Genomic DNA, 23,547 nt, shown 5'->3' with positions numbered 1-23,547 from the left:
CTGACGCCAGCGCGAGGAGACCAGAGACAGGCAGCTGTATAGTATGGAAGCGTTGAGAGCGAGCTTGATAGCTGTTTATAAGGTACTGTAAACTTTATTTTTCACCCGTCAAAACATCAACAACCTTGGGGGAATGAGTATGTTCGGTTGACTAGATCTATTGCTTATAAGAAAATAGTATTTGCAACTTTTTAAAAGGGATAGAGACAGTGAAAGTGTATTTTAAGGCTTCAAACTTTTCTGTCTATCATATTTGGCAACAGAGATTGATTGACAATTAACGTTAGTAGAATGTGGGATTCATTTCATATTTGTAACATTGTATTGTCGTGTATTCTACAGTTGGAACACGTACTTGTGAACAATATTTATAGTGTGCACAATGTGTGCATTTCAATGTGTCAGTCTGCTTTGATGGTTAACCTTTGTGATGCATTGTGTTGGTATGATGTTTGATATCAGTCTGTCCATCTGTATTTGTTGTGATTAAATCTAATATGCTACTGATGTAGGCCCCTTGTACTCAGCAATAGTATCAACATCAGATTTGTGACACACATGTTTACTTTCCATCTGTAAATGTCATGCAGATTATTTGATTTATGTTCATGCATCATGCATGTAGCAGCAAAACCAAGATGCAAAACCAAGATTTGCGATATTTAATTGGATATTAACAGTGATCTTCATCTCAACGTCAGTGTCCATTTGGAGGGAAGCTGTGTCTCATTGCTAAATGACTTGCTTTAAATAATCAACATAGGCTATCTATCTTTTCCATCGTGTGTGTTTGCGCGCGCGTGCACATGCATGTGTGCGTGTGTGTGCGTGCATTGTGTGCACACGTGTGTGTGTGTGTGTGTGTGTGTGTGTGTGTGTGTGTGTGTGTGTGTGTGTGTGTGTGTGTGTGTGTGTGTGTGTGTGTGTGTGTGTGTGTTCCATGCCTCATGGATGCAGAGCGAGCCTGTGTGTCTGTGAGACCCTGAGCAGCAGGGCCAGATCTCCTGACATCATTGAAGATGACATATCAGATTACTCAAAGGACTGGAATTTGTCCTTGTCCATGATTTAGTACAATTGTTGAATCCTGCTGCATTCTTGTCAAAATCAGGTTTGTGTTTTATTATAAATGAACAATTTGTTTCTGTTTTTTTTGCGGGGCACACTGTAGACTGACACTTTGGCTTTATTCAAACTTTTAAATAGATATAAAGATTGTGATGCAATGCCTGTGTTACATAGTTATAAAGATGTGATATTTCTGGAATGGTCTGATAACAGATAGATGTTGGGTTCGCTAAAGACAGGATAAGAGAAGGAGTGAAAGGGACATGTCTACTGTATCTCTAAATCCTAGTGTTGATAGTGATATTGATAATTCATATGCAACATTATCTCAGAGAATGAGGTATTTTTCTGTGTAGTTAACACTGTAAAAATGAGTACAGTCTTAGCTTAGACATTTAACCTAGATCTTATACAGAGGAAATGGCACATTTCTCAGTTCCTCTTCTGTTCATCTATAGGTGGACATCTCCTGTATTCAGTCTGGTACAGCACATGGTGGACTTGGAGAGACATTTCCCCCTTATAGGAATAAACAAGTTCCAGTCTCCAGCCATAACATAATTCTCAGTTCAGACAGAGGCATCCTCAGAATAGCCCTTCTCTATATGTGCGACCCATCCCATCCCAGACCCCTCATGATGTATTGGCCAGAGGTGTTCTCCCCACCAGCCCAACCACCACAAACAACACTTACCCCAAATGCCTGGGATGGTTGGGATAGCTGATTGAAAGCCCATGTGTTGGTTACAGTGGGTGAGTTATGTCTGTGGCTAACGTGAGGTGTGGTGGATGTGTGTGTGTGCGCATGTGTGCGTGTGTGATAACTGACCCTAGATTTGTGTAGACCTCCTGGGTCAATGCTGTGTCTAGTCACCAAGGGCAACACCTCTCCGTCTTCCTGTCTGTCTGGTTATTTCTGTCTACTGTAGAGACTGGGGAGGTATGGTTGTTTGGGTGTTGTGGGTAGGCCTAGTTCGTGAGGGCTTGCTTGCCGAAACATTCTCTCTGCTGCTTTTTGGAGATCATTCATCGATACTTGACATCCAGTTTTGGCACTTGATGATTGTTATCTGTGTATTAATGAACACATAATACATGGAATAGATACACCTCCTCCATGGCGATGGGTCAGGCCACACAGAGTGAGAGGGAGACAGCACAACGAGGCCATACAGTCACTATTTGTGTTGGGCTGCTGAGCTGACAGTTAGAGGGAACACTCTTGTGTGAAGTGGAAGGTTTACGCGAGAGGCTAGACAGTGTGTGTATTAATGAGAATTTGCATCCCCCTTCGCTCTCCTCCCTCGTTCCTCTCTCTCTCTCCTCACTCTTTCCCCCTCTCTCTCTCTTTTCCTCTCTCTCTCCCTCTTTCCTCCCTTGGTCTCTCTGTTCACTCTTTTTCTCTCTCTCAGACACACTTGCACATGCACGTACACACGAACGAACGCACGCACACACACACACCCTCCTCTCCCATCCCTCTATTCGTTATCTCTCTCCATCTCTTCATCCCTCTCTCCTCTCCTCTTTACCTCTCTTCATCCCTCTCTCCGCTCCTCTTTATCGCTCTGCATCTCTTTATTCCTCTCTCCATCCACTCCTCCCTTCATTGCCAGCGACTCAATTGAGTGGGGGCTAATGGAGGCCCCATCCAGGCCCTGCTGATAAATAATGTAGCTTCTTTATAATGCCCCGTCTCTGGGGAGAGAGCAGAGAGCATCATTACTGGCTCCTCATCCTACAGCCCCGGCCCCTAAATTGATTAACAGCACTGACTGAAGCAGCTAGCGCAAAATGATCAATGGGGTTGGTAGGGATTGGTGGCTAGCAGCTAGCGCAGGCTTGGAACGGCACAGGTCAGGCTAACAGGCCTTGTCAATGACATGTGATCATGGGCTAACCTATTAGATCCCTCTGATTCCCATTAATTCTGCCTGGCTATACTAACTACTCACCAACGGGTTAGCGTTAGCGGCAGTTAGCGCACTAACCCAACACAGGCTGAATGAATGGCAGGCAAGGAAGGGAGATAGATAGATAGCTCTGCCTGGGCACTTTTATGGAGCTCTTGTGTAAACGGCAGCGTGTGTTTCAGCTTAAATGGGCAGAGGGCGGATAAGAGTGGGACCTGTCCGCTACAGATATGTGTGTGATGCTTCATTGGGTCCTACAGATATTTGTGTGATGCTTCATTGGGTTCTACAGATATTTGTGTGATGCTTCATTGGGTCCTGTAAGGGAGAGGCGTAACTGCATCCCAAATGGCATCCTCTCTATATATTACACAACCTATAGGGCCCATAGCACTATGTGCACTGTGTAGGGAATAGGGTGCCATTTGGGACACACCCTAAGTATATTGTTGGGTAAGAGAGGTTAGAGAAGGGGACGGCAGGGCTGGAAGATGTTTGGGAGGTTAATGTGATTTAGGGAAGAAAGAAAAGTGTAGGTCAGGCTTACCTTTAGGAGGGGGATCGGATATCAGATTATCACAGATCTACGGGGTCGCCTTTAGTAACCAACGACCAGTGATCAAATAATGACTTGTAGTAACCATTTATCAGATAATGTGTGATCTAGCTTGGTAGTTATTGTGTCTGATGACTAATAAGGTGATACTGAAACCTTACCCATCACATTACCTTTGGTTTCTCATTTACATTTTTACCACTCCTGTTCTCAGAACATTCTGTATGAAGCTAATGTAAGTTTATCAGAGTAGCCCAAACCCTCCCCCATTCTATACAGTCCAGAGTAGGGCACAACACCGGCCGCATTCTATACAGTCCAGAGTAGGGCACAACACCGGCCCCATTCTATACAGTCCAGAGTAGGGCACAACACCGGCCCCATTCTATACAGTCCAGAGTAGGGCACAACACCGGCCCCATTCTATACAGTCCAGAATAGGGCACAACACCGGCCCCATTCTATACAGTCCAGAGTAGGGCACAACACCGGCCCCATTCTATACAGTCCAGAGTAGGGCACAACACCGTCCCCATTCTATACAGTCCAGAGTAGGGCACAACACCGGCCCCATTCTATACAGTCCAGAGTAGAGCACAACACCGGCCCCATTCTATACAGTCCAGAGTAGGGCACAACACCGTCCCCATTCTATACAGTCCAGAGTAGGGCACAACACCGGCCCCATTCTATACAGTCCAGAGTAGAGCACAACACCGGCCCCATTCTATACAGTCCAGACTAGGGCACAACACCGGCCCCATTCTATACAGTCCAGACTAGGGCACAACACCGGCCCCATTCTATACAGTCCAGACTAGGGCACAACACCGGCCCCCATTCTATACAGTCCAGAGTAGGGCACAACACCGCCCCCATTCTATACAGTCCAGAGTAGGGCACAACACCGGCCCCATTCTATACAGTCCAGAGTAGGGCACAACACCGGCCCCATTCTATACAGTCCAGAGTAGGGCACAACACCGACCCCCATTCTATACAGTCCAGAGTAGGGCACAACACCGGCCCCATTCTATACAGTCCAGAGTAGGGCACAACACCGTCCCCATTCTATACAGTCCAGAGTAGGGCACAACACCGGCCGCATTCTATACAGTTCAGAGTAGGGCACAACACCGGCCCCATTCTATACAGTCCAGAGTAGGGCACAACACCGGCCCCATTCTATACAGTCCAGAGTAGGGCACAACACCGGCCGCATTCTATACAGTCCAGAGTAGGGCACAACACCGGCCCCATTCTATACAGTCCAGAGTAGGGCACAACACCGGCCGCATTCTATACAGTCCAGAGTAGGGCACAACACCGGCCGCATTCTATACAGTCCAGAGTAGGGCACAACACCGGCCGCATTCTATACAGTCCAGAGTAGGGCACAACACCGGCCCCATTCTATACAGTCCAGAGTAGGGCACAACACCGGCCCCATTCTATACAGTCCAGAGTAGGGCACAACACCGGCCCCATTCTATACAGTCCAGAGTAGGGCACAACACCGTCCCCATTCTATACAGTCCAGAGTAGGGCACAACACCGGCCCCATTCTATACAGTCCAGAGTAGGGCACAACACCGGCCCCATTCTATACAGTCCAGAGTAGGGCACAACACCGGCCCCATTCTATACAGTCCAGAGTAGGGCACAACACCGTCCCCATTCTATACAGTCCAGAGTAGGGCACAACACCGGCCCCATTCTATACAGTCCAGAGTAGGGCACAACACCGGCCGCATTCTATACAGTCCAGAGTAGGGCACAACACCGTCCCCATTCTATACAGTCCAGAGTAGGGCACAACACCGGCCGCATTCTATACAGTTCAGAGTAGGGCACAACACCGGCCCCATTCTATACAGTCCAGAGTAGGGCACAACACCGGCCCCATTCTATACAGTCCAGAGTAGGGCACAACACCAGCCGCATTCTATACAGTTCAGAGTAGGGCACAACACCGGCCCCATTCTATACAGTCCAGAGTAGGGCACAACACCGGCCCCATTCTATACAGTCCAGAGTAGGGCACAACACCGGCCCCCATTCTATACAGTCCAGAGTAGGGCACAACACCGGCCCCATTCTATACAGTCCAGAGTAGGGCACAACACCGGCCCCCATTCTATACAGTCCAGAGTAGGGCACAACACCGGCCCCATTCTATACAGTCCAGAGTAGGGCACAACACCGGCCCCATTCTATACAGTCCAGAGTAGGGCACAACACCGGCCCCATTCTATACAGTCCAGAGTAGGGCACAACACCGGCCCCCATTCTATACAGTCCAGAGTAGGGCACAACACCGGCCCCATTCTATACAGTCCAGAGTAGGGCACAACACCGGCCCCCATTCTATACAGTCCAGAGTAGGGCACAACACCGGCCCCATTCTATACAGTCCAGAGTAGGGCACAACACCGGCCCCATTCTATACAGTCCAGAGTAGGGCACAACACCGGCCCCCATTTTATACAGTCCAGAGTAGGGCACAACACCGGCCCCATTCTATACAGTCCAGAGTAGGGCACAACACCGGCCCCATTCTATACAGTCCAGAGTAGGGCACAACACCGGCCCCATTCTATACAGTCCAGAGTAGGGCACAACACCGGCCCCATTCTATACAGTCCAGAGTAGGGCACAACACCGGCCCCATTCTATACAGTCCAGAGTAGGGCACAACACCGGCCCCATTCTATACAGTCCAGAGTAGGGCACAACACCGGCCCCATTCTATACAGTCCAGAGTAGGGCACAACACCGGCCCCATTCTATACAGTCCAGAGTAGGGCACAACACCGGCCCCCATTCTATACAGTCCAGAGTAGGGCACAACACCGGCCCCCATTCTATACAGTCCAGAGTAGGGCACAACACCGGCCCCCATTCTATACAGTCCAGAGTAGGGCACAACACCGGCCCCCATTCTATACAGTCCAGAGTAGGGCACAACACCGGCCCCCATTCTATACAGTCCAGAGTAGGGCACAACACCGGCCCCTTTCTATACAGTCCAGAGTAGGGCACAACACCGGCCCCATTCTATTTTGACTGGGCCACAGACAACCCCATATGAGCATTGTCTGTTTCAAGCGTGAATACAATCCCATTTTGACCTTTTTCATACAGTAACGCTGGTCAAACTCTGATCATATATCGGTCATACATTATAGATCCTCCTCAGGTTGGAGATTAGTAGATTTTAATGATGGCAATTGACAGAAGAAACGTCCAGTTTTTTGTGTGACTGAAATAGCTAAATAAAACGTACCATTTTTAACTATGAGCGAAAGTCACACCTATTCCCTTCAGATCCTCAGGTTTGGAAATACCCAAGTAAGGTCTGGACTGGAGAAATCCAGAAGATCTAATCCAAGTGTATGATGTTGTTGACAGTAGGTGATTGTGTAGAGAGCCCTGTCTGTCCAGATGTTCCTGTTACAGTCTATCACTCTCTACTTTCCTGGAATCCTCCATCTGAATTGGATTACGAGTTGTTTTTTTGCAGCTGGTCCGGAGCATGTGGTGTGATGGGCTGTCGACTAACTGACTGACTGACTGTCTGTCTGACTGACTGACTGTCTGAGTGACTGACTGTCTGACTGAGTGACTGTCAGACTATCTGACCGACTGTCAGACTATCTGACCGACTGTCAGACTATCTGACTATCTGACCGACTGTCAGACTGACTGTCAGACTATCTGACCGACTGTCAGACTATCTGACTATCTGACCGACAGTCAGACTATCTGACCGACAGTCAGACTATCTGACCGACTGTCAGACTATCTGACTGACTGTCAGACAATCTGACCGATTGTCTGACTATCTGACTGACTGACTGTCTGTGTGACTGACTGACTGACTGTCTGTGTGACTGACTGACTGACTGACTGTCTGACCGACTGACTGTCTGACTATCTGACCGACTGTCTGACTATCTGACTGTCTGACCGACTGTCTGACTGACTGTCTGTCTGATTGTCTGACTGACTGACTGTCTGTCTGATTGTCTGACTGAATGTCTGACTGACTGTCTGACTGACTGACCCATCAAAGCAGGGTTGTGTTTGAGATTGACAGACAAGAGCTGTCTTTGGTATTGAGTTGTGTATCATTGCTGTTAAATTTTCTCTCCTTTTCCATTCATGGAAAGGGAATCTCATCCCAGAATGGCGGGAAAACCTGTAAGAGAGAGAATGGTTTATTTCAAATTCAGTAAGGCAACACAGTATCAATGGCAGCTAATGCTGAATTATTTGACACAATTTACAAAAGTCATAAATGCACAATAAAATCTACAACTTAAAAATACATATTTTCTGGAAAGATGCTCTGGGTAACATACAGTACCAGTCAAAAGTTTGGACACACCTACTCATTCAAGGGTTTTACTTTATTTTTACTATTTTCTACATTGTAGAACAAAAGTGAAGACATCAACACTATGAAATAACACATATGGAATCATGTAGTAACCAAAAAAGTGTTAAACAAATCAGATTATTCAAAGTAGCTACACTTTGCCTTGATGACAGCTGTGCACACTCTTGGCATTCTCTCAACCAGCTTCATGAGGTAGTCACCTGGAATGCATTTCAATTAACAGGTGTGTTGTGACAAAGTAGGGGTGGTATACCGAAGATAGCCCTATTTGGTAAAAGACGAAGTCCATATAATGGCAGGAACAGCTCAAATAAGCAAAGAGAAATGACAATCCATCATTACTTTAAGACATGAAGGTCAGTCAATCTGGAACATTTCTAGAAAGTTTGAAAGTTTCTTCAAGTGCAGTCGCAAAAAATCTGGTTTGCAACAGCACATGGGGACATAGATCGTCATTTTTGGAGAAATGTTCTCTGGTCTGATGAAACAAAAATATAACTGTTTTGCCATAATGACCATAGTTATGTTTGGAGGAAAAAGGGGGAGGCTTGCAAGCCGAAGAACACCATCCCAACCGTGAAGCACGGGGGTGGCAGCCTCATGTTGTGGGGGTGCTTTGCTGCCAGTGGGACTGGTGCACTTCACAAAATAGATGGCATCATGAGGCAGGAAAATTATGTGGATATATTGAAGCAACATCTCAAGACATCAGTCAGGAAGTTAAAGCTTGGTCGCAAATGGGTCTTCCAAATGGACAATGACCCCAAGCATACTTCCAAAGTTGTGACAAAATGGCTTAAGGACAACAAAGTCAAGGTATTGGAGTGGCCATCACAAAGCCCTGACCTCAATCCTATAGAAAATTTGTGGGCAGAACTGAAAAAGCGTGTGCCAGCAAGGAGGCCTACAAACCTGACTCAGTTACACCAGCTCTGTCAGGAGGAATGGGCCAAAATTCATCCATCTTATTGCGGGAAGCTTGTGGAAGGCTACCTGAAACATTTGACCCAAGTTAAACAATTTAAAGGCAATGCTACCAAATACTAATTGAGTGTATGTAAACTTCTGACCTACTGGGAATGTGATGAAAGAAATAAAAGCTGAAATAAATTATTCTCTCTACTATTATTCTGACATGTCACATTCTTAAAATAAAGTGGTGATCCTAGCTGACCTAAGACAGGGAATTTCTACTAGGATTAAATGTCAGGAATTGTGAAAATCTGAGTTTAAATGTATTTGTCTAAGGTGTATGTAAACTTTTGACTTCAACTATACTTCCTCCCATATGGCTGAAACATAATGCTGCTTCAATGTGGTGTCATGGGAGTGGGCCTGGCCCTGGTCAGCAGCAGGCCAGACAGAGGATATCTGCCCTCAAACCCAGGTTTCCCTTGATGTAGCTTATCTCTCTCTTTCTCCATCTCTCACACACACACACACACACACACACACACACACACACACACACACACACACACACACACACACACACACACACACACACACACACACACACACACACACACACACACACACACACACACACACACACACACACACATACAATAAAACACATACCTTTGCATACATACCTCTCCCCTCCCCTTACACCGCTTTTTAAATTAGCAAATGTGTTTGGGCGGCTAGGCTAAATATAGGAGGAGCTTTTAGCTCCCCTGTCAGTGTGGTTAGCAATAGCAGGCCTCCAATGGCACCCCTCCAGACACACACACACACACACACACACACACACACACACACACACACACACACACACACACACACACACACACACCCAGCTGTTGTAAACAGCACCTGTTCTCACAGAACCATCACTGCCTGTTAGTGTGTAGTAGTAGTACTAGCAGTAGTACTAGTAGCAGTAGTAGTAATGGTAGCAGTAGCAGTAGTGGTAGTAGTAATAGTAGCAGTAGTAGTAATATTAGCAGTAGTAGTAATATTAGCAGTAGTAGTAGTAGTAATAGTAGTAGTAGCAGTAGTAATAGTAGCAGTAGCAGCAGCAGTAGTAATAGTAGTAGTAGCAGTAGTAATAGTAGTAGTAGTGGTAATAGTAGTAGTAGTAGTAGCAGCAGTAGTGGTAATATTAGTAGTAGTAATAGTAGCAGAAGCAGCAGTAGTAATAATCGTAGTAGTAATAGTAGCAGTAGTAATAGTAGCAGCAGTAGTAGTAGTAGTAGTAGCAGCAGCAGTAGTAGCAGTAATAGTAGTAGTAGCAGTTGTAATAGTAGTAGTAGTAGTAGTAGTAGTAATAGTAGTAATAGTAGTAGTAGTAATAGTAGCAGTAGTAATAGTAGTAGTAGTAGTAGTGATAATAGCAGCAGTAGTAGTAGTAATATTATTATTAGTAGTAGTAGTATTATTAGCAGTAGTAATAGTAGCATCAGCAGTAGTAGCAGTAGTAATAGTAGTAGCAATAGTAATAGTAGCAGTAGTAGTAGTAAACAGTAGTAGTAATAGCTGCCGTAGTAGTAGTATTAGTAGTAGCAGCAGTAATAGTAATATAAGTAGTAATAGTAGCAGCAGCAGTAGTAATAGTAGTAGTAGTAGCAGTAGTAGTGGTAATACTAGCAGTAATAGTAATAGTAGCAGCAGCAGAAGTAGTAATAATAGTAGTAATAGTAGCAGTAGTAGTAGTAGTGGTAGCAGCAGTAGTAATAGTAGTAGTAGTAATAATAGTAGCAGCAGCAGTAGTAATAGTAGCAGTAGTAATAGTCGTAGCATTAGAAGTATTAGTAGCAGCAGTAGTAATAGTAGTAGTAGTAGCAGTAGTAGTAGCAGCAGTAGTAATAGTAGTAGTAGTCGTAGTAATAGTAGCAGAAGTAATAGTAGTAGTAGTAGCAGTAGTAGTAATAGTAGTAGTAGTAGTAGTAATAGTAGCAGAAGTAGTAATAATAGTAGTAGTAATAGTAGCAGCAGCAGTAGTAGTAGCAGTAGTAGTAGCAGTAGTAGTAATAGTAGTAGTAGTAGTAGTAATAGTAGCAGCAGCAGTAGTAATAGTGGTAGTAGTAGCAGTAGTAGTAGCAGTAGGTGTAATAGTAGTAGTAGTAGTAGTAATAGTAGCAGCAGTGGTAATAGTATTAGTATTAATAGTAGTAGTAGTAGCAGTAGGTGTAATAGTAGTAGTAGTAGTAGTAATAGTAGCAGCAGTGGTAATAGTATTAGTATTAATAGTAGTAGTAGTAGCAGTAGAGGTAGCAGCAGTAGTGGTAGTAGCAGCAGTATTAATAGCAGTAGTAGCAGTAATAGTAGTTGTAGTAGCAGTAGTAGTAGTAGTAGTAGCAGCCGTAATCGTAGTAGTAGCAGTAGTAGTAATATTAGCAGTAGTAGTAGTAGTAGTAGCAGTAGTAATAGTAGCAGTAGCAGCAGCAGTAGTAATAGTAGTAGCAGTAGTAGTAATAGTAGTAGCAGTAATAGTAGCAGCAGCAGTAGTAATAATAGTAGTAGTAATATTAGCAGCAGTAGTAGTAGTAGTAGCAGCAGTAATAATAGTAGTAGTAATAGTAGTAGCAGTAGTAGTAGTAGTAGCAGTAGTAATAGTAGTAATATCAGTAGTAATAGTAGTAGCAGTAGTAGCAGCAGCAATAATAGTAGTAGTAATAGTAGCAGCAGCAGCAGTAGTAGTAGTAGCAGTAGTTATAGTAGTAGTAGTAGCAGTAGTTATAGTAGTAGTAGTAGCAGCAGTAGTAATAGTGGTAGTAGCAATAATAGTAGTGGTAGTAGTAATAGAAGCAGCAGCAGTAGTAATAGTAGTTGCATTAGAAGTATTAGTAGTAGCAGTAGCAGTAGCAGTGGTAATAGTAGTAGTAATAGTAGCAGTACCTGACTCAGTGGGTGTAAAACTATGATACTTGTGTGTGTGCGTACTTGTGTATGTGTGTATTTTTGTCGTGGTGGATAGATACAGTATATAATGTTTACAATGAAATGGATGCACAATAAATCAGAGATTTATGTGGGTACCTGAAAGGTGGGTAGGCTATACTATCCTCAACCAAAATGCTACTTTCCATCACTGCTGATATATGAACTATTGAGTTCCTGGTCTCATATTTCCCCTCCAGAAGGAGAGAGTGGTCTTGTTTCTCCTGGTGAATTGGTGTCAGGGGACCTCAGTGAATGGGGCACATTTGTCCTGAATTTCACCATGCATTTCCTCTTTTATTGGCCTGGATGTCGCTAGCTGATTCCTGCACTTAAAGCTGTTTGTTGCTGAGTGTTTTGTAGAACATTATTTTGATAATATAAAAACCCAGTGTAGTCAATAAAGTTCTGTTTCCTTTCAAGTGCGGCCAAATCCTACCTCAACAATTCTGCTCTGTTGGTCTAATTAAATTTATGTTTTATGTGTATTTTCTTATTCAACTAAATAATTTGGATAATGAATGTTATTGGATAATGCAGATCATTTTATGTAACTGCCCCCATTGATATGGCAGAGTTCTATGATCTAATGTCCTTTCTAGCATACTTCCAAGAATGCATGCCCAATACATGACTTCATTCTACTTACATTTACATTTACATTTAAGTCATTTAGCAGACGCTCTTATCCAGAGCGACTTACATTTAACCTTTATTTAACTAGGCAAGTCAGTTAAGAACAAACTCTTATTTTTCAATGACGGCCTAGGAACAGTGGGTTAACTGCCTTGTTCAGGGGCAGAACGACAGATTTGTACCTTGTCAGCTCGGGGATTTGAACTTGCAACCTTTCGGTTACTAGCCCAACGCTCTAACCTAGCCTATTACTTCTGCTACTACTTAGTTTGCTAGTGTTGATATTGAAACAGAGTTCTCTCTGAGTGATATTTGAGAGTGGTTATGTGACGGTAACAGGGCCGTGTGTACAGGAAGTTATCTGGAGAATGGCTGCTGACTGTAGTGGGACGGTGTTCATTGTGACCCCACTGCTGTCAATTCCCAGAAGTCATAACACAGTGACATCATTGGCCCTCTCTCCTCACACGGCCAATGTTGTTCTGCCAATAGAGAGAATCACTCCGTTTCCTTTGGAGGGTCGCTAGTTGCTTTCCAGGCAAGATTAGTGGGAACACTGATATCTCTTCCTTCAACTGTCCACTTGAAGGGAATCTGTTGAACTCTGTTTGTCTATGTTAGAAGTGTTATAGATTTCGTTAGCATTGGTTTAATCTCCTCCATCTTCCTCCTAGGTGTCCTGTTCAGAAGTTCTGTCCTGAAGCTTTGAAGACCAAGGACTACCCAGCCATCAGTGGCACCTAAAAAAATACAACAGCAGCTTTTAACCTCCAACTTTTTCCCTCACCAAGTGGACTATCTCTCCATTGTAAAACCTAACCCCGCACACTCACGTGTAGCGCCCTGACAACGCTACGGTCGCAAAGAGGCGACAGACACAAACGTCACCATGAACGTCACCTCCCTGTTCTCCTTCACCAGCCCGGCCGTCAAGCGCCTCCTCGGCTGGAAACAAGGAGACGAAGAGGAAAAATGGGCGGAGAAAGCCGTGGACGCGCTGGTGAAGAAACTGAAGAAGAAGAAGGGAGCAATGGAGGAGTTGGAGAGGGCTCTGAGCTGCCCGGGTCAGCCCAGTAACTGTGTCACCATCCCTCGCTCCCTGGATGGAAGACTCCAGGTGTCCCACAGGAAAGGCTTACCCCATGTTATCTACTGTAGGGTGTGGAGGTGGCCTGACCTGCAGTCTCATCATGAGCTCAAGGCTCTGGAGTGCTGTGAGTACCCGTTTGGCTCCAAGCAGAAGGATGTCTGCATCAACCCGTACCACTACAAGAGAGTGGATAGTCCAGGTGAGTGGGGGGGGGGGGGGTATTATAACATTAGAAGGTTTATGTTGCGCTGAAAAGTTAACGTAAAATGATCATCAAGGATGATATGCTTTTTAATTATGTTTTCTGTAAATATATCAAATGTTTCTCCACTAGATCTTTCCAGCCTAATGCCCCATTTACTTCATGTTTGATTTATGACCCCTTTCAAAATGTGTTTTGATAGTTCCTGCATTTCCTATGATCCTTCACATCGCTCTTGAACATGAAACATTAATGGTGAACCATACACATAACCCATAAGATACACACCCCAGCAGCCTGTTCCTCCCCTATCATCAGCCGATGGTTTTCTCGTCTCTGCTCATGGCTTTCCCCTTCCCATGGTTTCTGCAGATGTTCTCTCCTTTTTTCTCCCTTTCCCCCTTTCATATCTTCCCCGTGTCAGCCAGGTGTTCTAATCTGTCTGAACTGAGACTCAGGAGAAACAAAACACCACCACACACTATAGATATGCCTCAGAAAACTCAGCTGTGTGTGCTTGCGTGTGTGTACTGTATTTATGCATGTGTGTGCGTGCGTGCGCCTATACGCATGCACATGTGTGTATACGTGTGTGTATGTGAAACCGAAAGATATTTGTTTCCCTAATGGACAGGGGACATCAAATGTCCTCTTTTGTCTGTCTGCTAAGCAGAAGATGAGGCCCAGCTGACTAGACAGAAACAGCTGTCCACAGGGTGCTACAGGAAGGGGGGCGAGTGTGTGTGTCAGTGTGTGTGTGTGTAGCAGGAAATTCCAGCCGGGGGAGAATGAGGGCTTTGTTTTTGGCATGCTCTGTGCGGCCGGTCGGGCCGGGGAACACACACACACACGTGGTGTTTCTCTGAGGAAGAAGGGGACAGGAAGCCACACACAATGGGAGGGAGGAGCGGATGCCCGCCTCACACACTTGTTTTAACAACTGGGCTGTAGCACCTGTCCGTCCACACCTCCCCCATCACACACACACACACACACACACACACACACACACACACACACACACACACACACACACACACACACACACACACACACACACACACACACACACACACACACACACACACACACACACACACACACACACACACACACACACACACAGACAGACAGACAGAGCTAGTCCCAAAGCAGTAACACCGGGATAGAACAGATAACATGAAACGCCCTGACACTAGTTTTATATAGAACAATAGCCAGGGTTCAGACTCGACCTTGGGATTTGGTTATGCAATAGTATTCAATAGGAGATTTTTTTACTACGTTCAAACTAAATTTGTCAACAGAATATGCTGTAAATAGAATTTAAAACACAGCTTTTGACCAGTAATCTTTCTCATTGTAGCATTTTATTGGGATAGGGGATACCTAGTCAGTTGCACAACTGAATGCAGTCAACCGAAATGTGTCTTTTGCATTTAACCCAATCAGAGAGGTGTGGGGGGCTGCCTTAATTGACATAATTGGCACCTGGGGAGCAGTTGTTGTTGGGGTTTAACTAACTGCCTGTCAAACTCTATGTTTGGTTAGGTCAGGGTGTGACTCGGGTGGGAAAATCTATGTTTTCTATTTCTTTGTTGTTTTGCCGTGTGTGGTTCCCAATCAGAGGCAGCTGTCTATCGTTGTCTCTGATTGGGGATCATATATACGTTGTCATTTTCCGTTTGGGTTTTGTGGGGTGTTGTTTTCTGTTTAGGTTGTTTCCCTGACAGAACTGTGCGCTTTCGTTTTCGCCTTTTGTTTGAGTGTTTTTTTGAACATTAAATTATGAACACTTTCCACGCTGCGCTTTGGTCTCATTCCGACGACGAACGTTACACTGCCTTACTCAAGGGCAGAACGGCAGATTTTTCACCTTGCCAGCTTGGAGTTTTGAACCAGCGACTTTTCAGATTACTAGCCCAACGCTCTTAACCGCTAGCCTACCTGCCTCCATTGACAAAACTCTTAGTTTCAGTATTATTTAATGATATATTTATTACCTATTTGTGGATATTGGTGGAACAGATCTCTAGTGGTTTATATCTGATCTCATACCTCTGAATGGTCCTCACATCACCATCCAGCCACAATCATATTTTTCTCCATGTGATAGATTCTTCATAAATGGACTCACTCACCTCAGAGATGTTTTCTCTGAACAGGATGTCTGGTACAGAGGCCAAATACTGCTGGCTAAACCAACACACTGCAAGCTGCAATTCCAAAAATGCAGGGGCATCTGCAAATGTGCACAGCGAATAGAGAGAGAGGGAGGAGGGAAAGAGAGAGAGACAGAGAGAAAGAGAGAGGCATTTTATGATGCTATAATTAAAGAACTCTGTCCATCCTGGCTGTGTGTGTGTGTGTGTGTGTGTGTGTGTGTGTGTGTGTGTGTGTGTGTGTGTGTGTGTGTGTGTGTGTGTGTGTGTGTGTGTGTGTGTGTGTGTGTGTGTGTGTGTGTGTGTGTGTGTGTGTGTGTGTGTGTGTGTGTGTGTGTGTGTGTGCGCACGCTAACTGGACTCATGGGGCTTAGGGACACAAAGAGAGGGCTAACCCCCTACCCTCACTACCCACAATACCATTGCTAGCAGGGTCAGCCTTTGCATCATAGCAGGTATTCAACTAAAAAGGCTCTGTACATCTCAATGAAACTAAATGGGGAATAATAATAGGTCTGCTGAGAGTTGTAAAGGCTAGAATATTTAATGATTGGAATATTGATTATAGAGCAGAGTGTATTTGGATGTGCCTTTCATTTGAAACGTAAACTGGCCTCACCTATTATGAATGTATTATATAGTGTCTATCTATGCAATGGTGCAACAGACCCGGCAGCCATTTTGTGCAGAATCGGGCCATAACTTACCATTCAAAGCAGTATAGAGATACAGAAACTGCTCCTGTAACTAACCTTGGGTCGTGTTCATTAGAGTACACAACAGAAAACATTTAACAGCAGAAAACAAAATGTTTTTCTTATTGGGCAAGTCCAGGTTGTCCCTCCATGTTTCTGTCTGTTTTCTTCGGTTTCATGCCAACTGAACATGACCCTGATGTCCTCTCTCCTTCCCCTCTGTCTCAGTGCTGCCCCCGGTGTTGGTCCCGCGGAATAGCGAGTTCAATGCCAAACACAGCATGCTACCACGCTTCCGCAACCCTCTGCACCAGAACGAGCCCCACATGCCCCAGAACGCCACCTTCCCAGAGTCCTTCTCCCAGGCGAACACCCAGATGAACTTCCCCCAGACACAGACACACTCCCCTGGGGGTAACAGCTACCCCGGCTCCCCTGGTAGTGGCAGCAGTGCAACCTTCCCCCACTCCCCTACCAGCTCTGACCCAGGCAGCCCATTTCAGATGCCAGGTGAGCCGCCAGGTCAGATGCCAGGTACAATTCACTAATAACTTTTATAACGGTTAGTGTGGTAACAATGTATTGAATTATGCCATCACCCTCTTGGGTATCTACACTGTGTACAAAACATTATGAACACCTTCCTAATATTGAGTTGCAGACCCTTTTCCTCAGAACAGCCTCAATTGGTCGGGGCATGGACTCTACAAGGTGTCAAAAGCGTTCCACAGGGATGCTGGCCCATGTTGACTCCAATGCTTCCCACAGTTGTGTCAAGTTGGCTGGATGTCCTTTGGGTGGTGGGTCATTCTTGATACACACGGGAAACTGTTGAGGTTGACAAACCCAGCAGCGTTGCAGTTCTTGACACACTCAAACCGGTTCGACCTGGCACCTACTACCATACCTTGTTCAAAGGCACTTCAATATTTTGTCTTCCCATTCACCCTCTGAATGGCACACATACACAATCCATGTCTCAAGGCTTAAACATCCCTTATTAACCTGTCTCCTCCCCTTCATCTACACTTATTTAAGTGGATTTAACAAGTGATATCAATAAGGGATCATAGCTTTCACCTGGATTCACCTGGTCAGTCTATGTCATTGAAAGAGCAGGTGTTCATAATGTTTTGGACACTCAGTGTATATGTGTGTGCTAGGCAAATGGCTGATCCAATATAAACAATGGAATAGGCTAAGCAGCAATAGACTTACTGTAGGTGATGACAGTAAGTAAAGGACGTATGACAGGAATATTCAGGTAGCTGTACTGTGTAGGTCAGCGTTTCCCAAACTCGGTCCTCGGGACTCCAATGAGTGCACGTTTTAGTTTTTGCCCTAACACTACACAGCTGATTCAAATGATCAAAGCCTGTTGGCTATTTGAATCAGCTGTGTAGTGTTAGGGCAAAACCCAAAACGTGCACCCCTTGGGGTCCCGAGGACTTTGGGAAACCCTGGTGTAGGTAAAGGTGTTTTTGTCAGTATGTTGGACTAAACCAAAGGCTCTAAAACAGATAAAGCTGGTAAGTCAATGTTCAGTATAGTGACAGTTGGAAGACTTCTTTCTCTCTGGTTTAAACCCCCTCTCACCCCTCTCCCTGCCCTCCTCCAGAGACCCCTCCTCCAGCCTACTTGCCCCCAGAGGAGCGGATGACTCAGGACTGCCCCCAGCCCATGGACACCAACCTGATGGTCCCCGCGTTGCCCCTGGAGATCAGCAACAGGCCAGGTAATCAGCTGTGACATCACCCACTTAGAGCTGTCAGCGGCCCCACCAGCTCGTACTACAGGTGCAAGGGGTTTTCTGGGTACAAGTACGCAACCATGACACACTGCTTTTTATTTGTCGTGGTGAATCAAACTCAGTTTTAATAGGCTATGTAGTTGAAAATAACACTTGAAAAGTAGTCGTGGTTGTTGGGGTTTGTGGTAGTGTTCATTAAAGTTCTCATGCATGCAGTAAAGCTAGTAAGAAAAACTTACGGGGTAAGGGGTGATTCATGTGATGACCTTCAAAATTGCACATCATGAGTTGGAAAAGATTAGCTAGAAAACAATTTCCTTCATATATTCAATAAAAAGAGAATTTATAGGGAATTTTATATGATCATTAATGCAGGGTAAATGGGAAAATAACATGAATGCGTATCCATGTTCAGAAAAGCTGAGTATCTCACACCATTTTGAGGCAGTAGGTTTTAGATTTCAGTATGATGAACACAAAAGCGTCAGTCTATACATGCAACCCAGAGGAAAGATCAGAGAGTCTGCCAATTAAATCTGGTCTCAGAGCAGTTTTTACGAGGCCTTTAAAAGCTTCTGGCTGACATCATCTCTGCCGGTGGTAATTAACTGAAAGGTCGTTAAGAACTTGTTAAGAATTGGCCTCACTAATTACATCCAACTTTTATATCTGAAACACTTGTTTCAAATAAAAAAAACCTTGTTGAGAACCCTTGTTTGCTACCACCTACCTCAACTGTGGTTCAGTCAATCGTTAGTTGCTGTGGAGATCTGGCATTCCTACACATCACACATCTGAACAGCCAGTCCATACGCAAACGCCATGTATGCCACCAGTCATGCAGGCTATTTACATGGCAAAAGATAAGGTGTTAAAGGGGTTTGATTTTTGAAGTCGAAGCAATTTTGAGGTGTCTACAGTACAAAGTCTGTTGATACTTTCAGCAGCCAAGGTATTGGGCAGAATTGTACAAACTGTTTACGCTTGCTAAAACCAGTATTGCAATCTCCTTACCAATCTCCCTATATAATTGTTATGCATCCAGTCACGGTAATATCCCCACCCACACAGATGGATATTGCAATGGGTGTGGAGAAATACTCCCTGGAAGTGGTGATTGGGGAATTTTCTGTCCTTCCCCAAGCTGCATCCTGTGTAGTGTTCTAGAGGTCCGGGCCGTTTCCATTGTGGGCCGGGCCGATGGATCTAGGAAAAGCATAGACCAAATACACCTGATGGCCGCTACTCTCAGCAGAGGAAGTTAGGAAGGAGTATGCCGCTTGGATAAACTCTCCCTCCCTCCTTTAGAGAGAGGGGGCCAGCTGGCATAAAGCTCACCCAAGATACCGGGCAGAGAGAGACGGCACCAGGCGGGCATCGGCTTGGTCTATTGACTGACTGCTTGACTCAATAAATACTGATCCTAGACCAGACTAGACTGCCCGCAGTCAGTGGACAGTATTTGATCAAGACTGGCCCTGTCCAGACTGACCACAGTCAGTCTAGTGGGGTTGGATGGATTTGTCAGCATTGATTTTCTGTTTCTGTTGTATGCAAACATGACCTATAGCTCTCTGTGTGTACTCAGACTTAACGTCACATACCACACATTTCATACACCTTTCCCACGTTTTGTCATCAACATACAAATCAACATTTTTTTTTTCTAATCCTAGTAAAGGAAGAAGGAGATGAAAGATTAACATCCGCTATATCAGACTGCAGCTCAAAGTCAGACTAGACAGACAGACTTGAACTTTATCAGAACAGAAGGCTTGATGCTCATGAGCCACTCTAGTCAATCTGCACGTGCGTGCGTGTGCGCTTAAATGTCTTACTGTGTGTGTGTGTGTCTGATCATACACACATCTCACCCTTTCTGTGTGTGTTTGACATCCTGTACAGATGTTCAGCCGGTGGCCTACGAGGAGGACAAACACTGGTGCTTCATAGTGTACGACAAGCTGAACAACCTCCCTCTCATCCCTGTCTCCTCTCCTCCCTTCCTCTCCCTTTCTCCTCCCTGTCTTCTCCTCCCTTTCTCCTCCCTTTCCCCTCCCTGTCTCCTAGATGTTCAGCCGGTGGCCTACGAGGAACCTAAACACTGGTGCTCTATAGTGTACTACGAGTTGAACAACCGGGTGGGCGAGGCGTTCCAGGCCAACTCTACTAGCGTCCTGGTCGACGGCTTCACCGACCCGTCCAACAACCGCAACCGTTTCTGCCTGGGCCTCCTCTCCAACGTCAACCGCAACTCAACCATAGAGAACACCCGGCGACACATTGGCAAAGGTAAAAATGGCCATGGATGGGAACACTCTTATATTGCCTTATATTATCCCAAATATAAGGCCATGGACACACTGTCCACAGGACTGGTTCAATTGTTAGTGTCAGTGTTTATTTTTTTTTATTTCACCTTTATTTAACCAGGTAGGCCAATTGAGAACAAGTTCTCATTTACAACTGCGACCTGGCCAAGATATAGCAAAGCAGTGCGACAAAAAACAACACAGAGTTACCCATAGGATAAACAAAAGTACAGTCAATAACACAATAGAAAAATCTATATACAGTGTGTGCAAATGGAGTAAGGAGGTAAGGCAATAAATAGGCCATAGTAGCGAAGAAATTACAATTTAGCAAATTAACACTGAAGTGATGGATGTGCAGATGATGATGTGCAAGTAGAAATACTGGTGTGCAAAAGATTTTTAAAAAGTAAATAAAAACAATATGGGGATGAGGTAGGTAGTTGGGTGGGCTATTTACAGATGGGCTATGTACAGCTGCAGAGATCGGTAAGCTGCTCAGATACAGTGTGTTATGGGCTGTGGCTAAAGAGGAGTGGTGCTGTCCAATCAGAATTTTAATGGATCAATTAAGAATCCAAGCAAGTTGCCAAAGGCAACAATATTCTATTCCATTCTAATCTACTGTACTCTACTCCATTCTAGTCCCATGTAACCCTCTCTTCCCCTCTCCCCAGGAGTCCACCTGTACTACTGTACTCTACTCCATTCTAGTCCCATGTAACCCTCTCTTCCCCTCTCCCCAGGAGTCCACCTGTACTACTGTACTCTACTCCATTCTAGTCCCATGTAACCCTCTCTTCCCCTCTCCCCAGGAGTCCACCTGTACTACTATACTCTACTCCATTCTAGTCCCATGTAACCCTCTCTTCCCCTCTCCCCAGGAGTCCACCTGTACTACTGTACTCTACTCCATTCTAGTCCCATGTAACCCTCTCTTCCCCTCTCCCCAGGAGTTCACCTGTACTACTGTACTCTACTCCATTCTAGTCCCATGTAACCCTATCTTCCCCTCTCCCCAGGAGTCCACCTGTACTACTGTACTCTACTCCATTCTAATCCAATGTAACCCTCTCTTCCACTCTCCCCAGGAGTTCACCTGTACTATGTGGGTGGTGAAGTGTATGCTGAATGTCTGAGTGACAGCAGCATCTTCGTCCAGAGTCGGAACTGTAACTACCACCATGGCTTCCACCCCACCACTGTCTGTAAGATCCCCAGCGGCTGCAGCCTCAAGATCTTTAACAACCAGGAGTTTGCTGAGCTGCTGGCCCAGTCCGTCAACCACGGGTTTGAGGCTGTCTACGAGCTGACCAAGATGTGCACCATCCGCATGAGCTTCGTCAAGGTAACCGTCATAGACATACATCCCATAATATAGAGAATATAATGTTAAAGGGTTCAGAATGAATGATGGGTCATGAGATGAAGACGAGAAAATTCAAAGAATAAAGGAAATACGATTGAAAGAGCCATGATGATAATACCTGTCCCTAAAGAGAATATCTCTCTTCCTCTTGCTCTCCCAGGGCTGGGGTGCAGAGTACCACCGCCAGGACGTGACCAGCACCCCCTGCTGGATTGAGATTCACCTGCACGGTCCTCTGCAGTGGCTGGACAAGGTGCTAACCCAGATGGGTTCCCCCCACAACCCCATCTCCTCCGTGTCCTAGACGAAACTGTCCCCAGGCCCCAGGGCTGTCCAAACCCAGCATTTAGGTTCCAGTGGAGGGGAGGATGGGTGGGTTTCAGGGTGGGGGTCAATTCTAATTGAAATCAGTCAATTCAGGAAGTAAACTGGAATTTTAAGAGAATCTAAATTAAAATAGGAAATTCAGTTTATTTACTGTATTGACTGAATTGAAATGGAATTGACCCCAACCCTGGTGGGTTTGTACTTGAGGGATTATGTCTGAAATTGGGCACATTGCAGACTGGGATGTGTGGGGGGGGACGAGATAGAAGCATCTGGAAGATACTTGATCTTTGTGACCAACTGTAATAATTATCAATCAGACTCAAATCATTATAAACTAATCATCAATTCAGCATTACGCAAAGTATCCCCCTCATATGGGGCCCATATTCAGAAAGAGTCTGAACGAGGATCAGTTTGGCCTTTTAGATCATAATGAATACATTTATATGGACTGGTGGGACCTGAACATAGAATATGGGTCCCTGATCTTGTTCCGGCAGTTTTTCCTCTTTCTTTTCCCTTCCCTTCCCCTGTTTTTTGGGTTAACATTGGAAACCCATACAGCCAGTTTCATGTGTTGTTACAACGATAATAAATGTGTACAGAATTGGAAGGATTGGAAGACAACCAATATGGATGAAAAAATGTAGAAATATTATGTTTCTTATGAACATATTTAGAACCTATGAAGATACTGAGGTCAGTAAATACAAATGTCTCCCCCAGAACCCTAAAAATGTAATTTTTTAGGTTTTGGGAAATAAAAAGAGTTGAAGAAAAAGACCCCTACATAAAATCCCTTTAGATTATTTACAAACCCTGTCATGAGGAGAAATCAGGAGAGGGCATCAGTGGGAGCGGGGCGGGAGAGTGAGGTGGGCATTGTGGGATTGTGCTCACAGGACATAAGATTTAAAAAATTGTACATAAATAAATATTTCTCTTCTTGTGTTACACCCATGTTACAACTGAATTTAACGATTTTAATCGTGTTTTAGGCATACTCAACATTAGAGCAAAGTGCTGTGCAGTCGGTTTTGCAAACGCGTAGTTTGGTTTAGTGTAGCAAATCACCGTTTGGCTTGTTTAGGTAGTGACTGAAGAATGACACTAAACAGAGACAGAGATGGGCACAAGCGTATGATAGTTCAGTTTGACCCTAGCTGTGCATGGTACA

At 44.9% G+C, this 23,547-nt stretch overlaps 1 protein-coding gene across 2 annotated transcripts; it reads left to right on the top strand.

Annotated features, from left to right (window-relative positions):
- Positions 1–23,547, top strand: smad1 (SMAD family member 1). 2 transcript variants are annotated; one of them, XM_038981847.1, is made up of 7 exons: positions 1–82; positions 13,135–13,749; positions 16,838–17,119; positions 18,228–18,344; positions 20,430–20,651; positions 21,763–22,019; positions 22,201–23,547. In XM_038981847.1, exons 2-7 carry the CDS (start codon positions 13,350–13,352, stop codon positions 22,342–22,344), a joined length of 1,422 nt encoding a protein of 473 aa, XP_038837775.1. In that variant the 5' UTR covers positions 1–82; positions 13,135–13,349; the 3' UTR covers positions 22,345–23,547. The 2 variants fall into 2 exon arrangements, with proteins under 2 accessions (XP_038837775.1, XP_038837774.1); XM_038981846.1 differs by having other exon boundaries at positions 16,838–17,143.

The sequence above is a fragment of the Salvelinus namaycush genome, chromosome 42, assembly GCF_016432855.1.
Source record: "Salvelinus namaycush isolate Seneca chromosome 42, SaNama_1.0, whole genome shotgun sequence".
NCBI lineage: Eukaryota > Metazoa > Chordata > Actinopteri > Salmoniformes > Salmonidae > Salvelinus > Salvelinus namaycush.
Note: the sequence above shows the minus strand (reverse complement) of the source record. Positions and strands in the feature narration are given on the sequence as shown.

Bases quoted from the DNA above. Each gene is read 5' to 3' on its own strand.
- smad1 (XM_038981846.1), top strand. From the start codon at position 13,350: ATGAACGTCACCTCCCTGTTCTCCTTCACCAGCCCGGCCGTCAAGCGC. The intron at 13,750-16,837 runs GTGAGTGGGGGG...CCTCTGTCTCAG, and splicing joins CAAGAGAGTGGATAGTCCAG to TGCTGCCCCCGGTGTTGGTC. The intron at 20,652-21,762 runs GTAAAAATGGCC...CACTCTCCCCAG, and splicing joins CCGGCGACACATTGGCAAAG to GAGTTCACCTGTACTATGTG.